The sequence below is a fragment of the Copadichromis virginalis genome, linkage group LG1 (genome assembly GCF_057382275.1).
Source record: "Copadichromis virginalis isolate Kocher_CV1m ecotype Utaka linkage group LG1, C_Virginalis_male_GT1.1, whole genome shotgun sequence".
NCBI lineage: Eukaryota > Metazoa > Chordata > Actinopteri > Cichliformes > Cichlidae > Copadichromis > Copadichromis virginalis.
The window spans coordinates 10,848,126-10,854,366 of NC_140618.1; the positions used below are offsets into that span (position 1 = coordinate 10,848,126).

The 6,241-nt window shown below is 40.0% G+C and overlaps 1 protein-coding gene across 1 annotated transcript; it reads left to right on the top strand.

Annotated features, from left to right (window-relative positions):
* irx6a (iroquois homeobox 6a) lies at positions 1–5,126 on the top strand. The gene is made up of 7 exons (XM_085450314.1): positions 1–333; positions 1,427–1,702; positions 2,455–2,564; positions 2,798–3,090; positions 3,224–3,901; positions 4,134–4,245; positions 4,565–5,126. Exons 1-6 carry the CDS (start codon positions 268–270, stop codon positions 4,238–4,240), a joined length of 1,530 nt encoding a protein of 509 aa, XP_085306440.1. The 5' UTR covers positions 1–267; the 3' UTR covers positions 4,241–4,245; positions 4,565–5,126.
* The last annotated feature ends 1,115 nt before the right edge of the window (positions 5,127–6,241 follow it).

A 6,241-nucleotide genomic window follows, 5' to 3' on the forward strand; every position in this document is an offset into this window, starting at 1 on the left:
GACTTACGTTATCCTTTAAGCCTCCTTCAGCTAACACAACAACAATTTTTTTTTGCACTTAATGACGCTTAATTTCATTTCTTATTGGGTCCTTGGGGGGATTATTCATTCATATAAAACAATCTGCAGCTGGTGTCAGCCTAAAGTCTCCCTCCTATGAGTGAAGTCATCTATTATTGAGCGAAAGGCCGTGCGTGGAAATGTGTGTAAGCCGGTGGATTTGAAGTAGAATTGGTTGCAATCGATCAAGGGTGAAGAATATTCCTGATGGTAACAAAAGAAGCAGCTATGTCTTTCTCGCAATTTGGATATCCCTACAATGCAACTTCACAGGTAAGACACTTTGCTTTTCATTTACCCTAAATATAGTGTATACAGAAACAAGACTAAATTCATATTTTTCCTTTATTTCACCAATAAGAAGGCGTTTAGTTTTTTGAGAAACATAAACGAAAGAGTGACTGCTTTGACAGTATTGACAGCTATTTTCGCGTGGAGCTTTTGTTGTTGAACCAAATATCGATACACACACACCCGTGTCCAATTACACTGAATTATGAATGAACTCACGTGTTTTTCTGATGACAATAGAGATGAATGTCACCTATCGCACACTATGAGGTGTAATTGGGCTGTTAAGCATGCTGTACACATAAGCAAACTTTCTGATGGAGTTGTTTTGACATGTAAGATTGGAGTATTTTCAAAGGCTTAAATCTTTATTAAACCGCTTTATTTACCTTTTTAATAAATTCTTATTGCTCCAAATGACAAGTTCGAAGAAGTTCAGGTCGATGAGGGGACAGAAGTTACTCCTGAAAAAGTTAACAGACAACTTCTCCGAGGACAACATTTTGACTTTTGGCAGAACGTAAACGTCAGATCGTTGCATTAACACTGATATTGGGACTTTGCTGCAACTGCATTTTGTTTATTTATACGGAAACATTTTTTTTTTTTAAATTCGGTGATAAAATGAAGCAGGTCACTTTTTCTTGTTCATCTTCATATCCGAAAACAACTATTTATGTCTTTTACATTCGCACGCAGTTTAAAGTAGTGAATTAAAACTGTTATTAAATTGTGGGGAGAAAAAAAGAAGACAATGACATTTTATATCTTATCGTTTTATTTTTCCCTGCGACCTACTTTCTATCATTTCACGGATTCTCTGAAAAGTGACTTACCTTGAATTAAGGCAGGTCACAAGTAAAGGCAACGACACCTGAATCGTGATCATTCAAGAGCAGCAAACGAAATCAGCTCGCAATTACCGGTTGCTTTAACATTTTAAGATACTAAAGCAACTAGACTAAGGCTAAGATTTTTGCAGAGCATAGCCCAGTCACTTCAGAGTTGCCACAGACATCCACATGAGAGATGAAACAGCCAGTGACCATGTCTATCCACAATTCTCTTCATGCAGTTTTTCGTGTCGGCAAACCCCAGTACGACTTGCTGCGATTCGATTTCCAGGTCGGTCTCTGACGGGACAGGCAGCTCCCAGACTGCCGCTGCCGCCGCCGCTGCCTCCTTTTGCTGCCCGTCCTACGAGAACCGGCTCTTGGCAAGCAGCCGGACGGAGCTGAACGCAGCGCTGGGGATGTACAGCTCTCCCTACGCCGCAGCGGCCGCAGCCAGCCAGAACTACGCCAACTACTTCCCCTACAGCACCGACCCATCCGCTATCTACTCCACTCTGGTGGGCTCATTTGATGCGCAAAAGGGGGAGGGGGGGTCTCAGGCTGATCGATCAGCTAGGTTTATCAATTTATCTCACACTGCAAACATATCCGTCTCGATAAGTCTTTTAATCCAACGGCAGCTCTTGTCGCACTTCCCCTTCAAAGCAGCAAAAGAACGAGGAAAAAGAGACAGGTGAACGAGTCAAAGAGTCAAAAACGATTGATTTGAACAAAATTTACTGTTAATTTAAAGTTAAACCCCCTTTTTGTGTTTTGTTTTAAAATATTGCCACTCGTTTCTGTAATTTTGGGGGTGGCGGGCATCAGATTCTTCAACTAGTAGAGCAAATTGTTTACTTTAAAAAAAGTAGAAGTTTGAGTTGTTGCAGTGCAGCTGAAACTTTTCTTTCTATTTCCGTCTATATTTAAAAAAAATAATTAAAGTTGACTGTCTATTTAAGTATTTTGCATTATGTCTAAAACAATATTGAACTAATATTATTAAAAAATGTTAACAACACTTGTTTTTGGACATCACATCATACTCCAAACACAATGAAAATACATATGTGACAAATCGATGTCATGTATGGGAAATCTTTTCTGCCTCTAATAACTCATAGTTTGAATCATTTGCTTGTTATTTATTAGCATGGAACTAAGATACTTTATACATGAAATAACTTTCAGATATCTTCAGAATGCTAACATATTTAATCTAAACTTTCAGAATGTTTATAATGTATAACAACCGCCTTCTCTTTTACAGAATCCACAGTATGACATTAAGGACAGCACAGGCACTTTACACTCTGGCATTACTCAAACTGCTGCGTACTATCCTTATGATCACTCACTGGGACAGTATCAATATGACAGGTAAGTTTTACATCATTAAAAACAACCATTCAATGGTGACACATTTAGATCTGAGGTCTGAGTCTAACTCTATAGTGGAACCTGGATCTGGTGAAACTGTATACATTTCAAACAACAGAGAGTAACAATAGAGGATACCTGAATTAGTAGTCTACTATATAATTTACCCTCTGCACTAATGGTGACTCTTTCCCTGGCTAAATGCGTGTGTGTGTATGTGTGTGTATTTCCAGGTACGGGACAGTAGATTTTAATGGCACAGCCAGAAGAAAGAACGCTACACGTGAAACCACCAGCACTCTGAAAACATGGTTGTATGAGCACCGCAAAAACCCCTACCCCACCAAGGGAGAGAAGATCATGTTGGCCATCATCACCAAAATGACACTCACTCAAGTATCCACCTGGTTCGCCAATGCCAGGAGAAGGCTTAAAAAGGAAAACAAGATGACCTGGTCACCAAAGAATAAGGCGAATGATGACAGGAAGGATGACCTTAAGAGTGAGCAAGACGGTGTTACCAAAGGTAATGATTTGCATTTTTTTTCTTGTTGGTAAAAAATGGTTTTCAAAGTTTAAAAATTATTTAATTGAATGTATTTATTATTTTTCCATGACAAACAGCATATTAAGAATATAAAACCTGTTCTTTCATGTAGATTCTAATGATTGCAAGGATGAAAAGGATTTACATCTGAGTGATCTGGAGGATATGGATGACGATGACTGTGACAAGCTGGACAGTGACTGTGAAAAGGTGGCATCGGATGAGCACGACCTCCAGAGGACCATGGCAGGATCTGGAGCACCTCAAAAAAGAGACTGCAGCTCCGAACTACACCTGAGTTTAACTAACAGCTTTCACTCTTTCCCTTGTGCCATCAAGAATGTCACCACCCTTCCTCCTCTCCCGGCTGACTTCCTGGATCCTGTAGTGTCCAAAGCACCCTCCTCAACCAGCCCAGCCGCAGGAACTGTGTCCTTGTCGCACTATGAAGCTTCAGATAAGCCACGGATTTGGTCTCTGGCTCGGACGGCAGCTTCGGGGGTCATTCTGAGCCCTCAGCAGCATGGCTCTGAACTGAGGACAGGAAACTCAACCGGAGACTGCCAGCTACAGAGCACCAGACTTATCGGGGCTCCCACTGGACAATGTGCAGGCATTAGAGGCCTTCATGAATCTAGCAGTGTCACCAATGTTGAGAGCCCCTTTTCAGAGGGCTCGTCCTTGCACTCAAAGGTCTATGGCACTAGCAGCTATGGTCCCAAGAGCCTCCAACTTCACTGTTCATCCTATGCTGCACTCCCAGACACATGTCAGTACTCCACCATTGAAGGTATGTCTATCTTTTACCTGCTGAGTTTCACATAACAGATAACATTGATGTTTGTCTTTTCATAATGAGCCACAAGCATACTGTTTTGAACACATTAATGTACACAAATAAAGCAAAACTTTCCATTTTTGTGTTCACAAACACAATTTATGAGTTACAAAGTGGTGAGGGACTTTCTGCCAACTTGTGCTTGAGGTAAGCTTCTTAGATGTGTTTTCACTTGGGTGTGCAGGATTCTCCAGTGGCAAAGCCGAGACACAGTCATCTGACCTCAGTGAAACCTGTGGGACCGTGCAGGGTGACAAGGTCACTGCTTTCAGACCAGTGATGAAGAGGTGAAGCAGGTGAGAGTCTGCACTGAAGTGGAAAAAAATCAGTGAAGTCATGACACACACATACAGCTTTTCACACAGAAAGAGAAGAGGCAAGTAAAAACATCAAACACTCACAAGAATGCAGTTACTCTTTCTCTTTTTGTTTATATGTTGCTTATTTTTATTTTATTTTTTCTATCAGATTAGTGTCAAATATCATTCATAAACTTGGTCAAAAGTATGTCAGTTCTTCTTATGCTCAACTTCTCTTTGGAAATGTTTCATACCATAAAGTTTTTTTCCTTCTATTTTGTGCGTTTATTTCAATCCCTGCTGTTCTTCCTCCTAGATCGCTGGAAATATACCACAGTAACTATTGGGACATTTATTATGCACTAAATGACACACCGGCCAACTAGCGGCCTCAGAATGACACATGGGAACTACCTGGCGCTGCTGCAGTGTGAGCTGTCAAACTGTGGACGTGGCTATCGTTTTGCACAACATTGTTTTTATGGTGTTAAAGACTTTATGCAAAAAATCTAGATGCAAATGTGTGAGACTGGCCGAATAAAAAAACGGCCGAATTTGTGTATGGCAATCGTGTAGTGTAGCAAACTTATTTATTTCTTTACGTATTTATTATTTTGTTATGTCGTCTGTTGGCTAATTATTTACCGTGTTTATTGATTGACTTTGTATCTCTTTTGAATATTTTGTTACAATTGTCTGTGGCTTCGTGTCATTTTGCCAGATGTAAAAAGAGAAAAGCTTGTCGGACTCAAAGCTGGCTATGAACGACTGGATCCGCTGTGGACTTGGAAATATGTTTTGTCCCTGTGTTAAAATGTGAGCTTCTCCTGTGTTTGCCATTCATGACATCTTTTCTAACAATACATTTTTTCCCAAGAGCTTTCGTTTTCTGTGCCGTGATTATTTATACAGCTTAACATCCAATCAGGCAATTAAAAAACATTTGCGTGTGCGGGTTTGATCAAAGTTTATCATCTTGACTCGATGTATAAAGCCGCTGCGCTGATGGAAGGTCATAATTCAGAGGAGGACGTGAGTGAAATCCACAAGTTGTGGAAGAAAGGGGACATCATCTCTCTATTGTCAGCATCTAATCAGAAGTGGCATCAAACACTTTGTTACTGTTCAGGCTAAGCAACGAGGGAGGAACATAGAATGAATGCTGCTTTGTCCCTTGTGAAGCGAGCCTCTGCACTAACTTACCATTGTGTTAATTAAAAGGTCATTTGTAGGATCAAACCCGGCAGAGAAATTCACATGGTCCCTCAAAGTCCCTTTGATTTGGATGTTTTGCCTATAGACCGTCTCGTTATGGCTTAACTCTTCTGCCTCTTGTACAGACAGCGGTATTAAGATGATCACTGTAGTGTATGATCCGTGTTGACGGTCCGAAAAAAGTTTTTTTTTGTTTTTGTTTTTTTTAATCTTCCTATTTCAAACTTTTAAAATCAAATACTTCTGTAGTAAAAGACGTAAGGTGCTGTGCGTATTTATTTTGCGCGTTACTCTTCCGAACAATGTTAAGAAATATTCAGCGTTACAATTCGAAAACGTGTTTTTTCTATGGAGACCACTCTAGAATAGTCTGAGATTAAGGAGAAAACGCATTTTAAATGATTCATATAGTTGTTTCAAATTTGCGAAACGCGTTTATCTGTAATATTACGTTGCAATTTCCTTCAGCGAAGTGAAAGAAGTTTTATTTTGTTTTGTTTCTGAGTTAATCTCCTGTCTTAATTCCTGAAAATCGTTATTACATGAGCAGGAAGAGATTTAGATATGACTGAATTTAATTCTATACCACCAGCGAAATAATACCTGTAGACCAAATAGCCTACAGTCCCGTCATTTGAGGTAGTACTTGTCGGATTATGCTTGTAATAAAAGTCTTTTCCGTATTAAGGCAATTCGGGCTCAGTTCATAGGCGCTGTGGTCACCCCATTTGTCCTTGGCCAATGGCGTAGCTGTCTGTAAATCCAGGAAAGTCTACAT

Excerpts from the sequence above, each read along its gene's own strand:
- irx6a (XM_085450314.1), top strand. The coding sequence starts at position 268 with ATGGTAACAAAAGAAGCAGCTATGTCTTTCTCGCAATTTGGATATCCC. Across the intron at positions 334-1,426 it reads CCTACAATGCAACTTCACAG|TTTTTCGTGTCGGCAAACCC; the intron begins GTAAGACACTTT and ends CTCTTCATGCAG. Across the intron at positions 3,091-3,223 it reads GCAAGACGGTGTTACCAAAG|ATTCTAATGATTGCAAGGAT; the intron begins GTAATGATTTGC and ends TCTTTCATGTAG.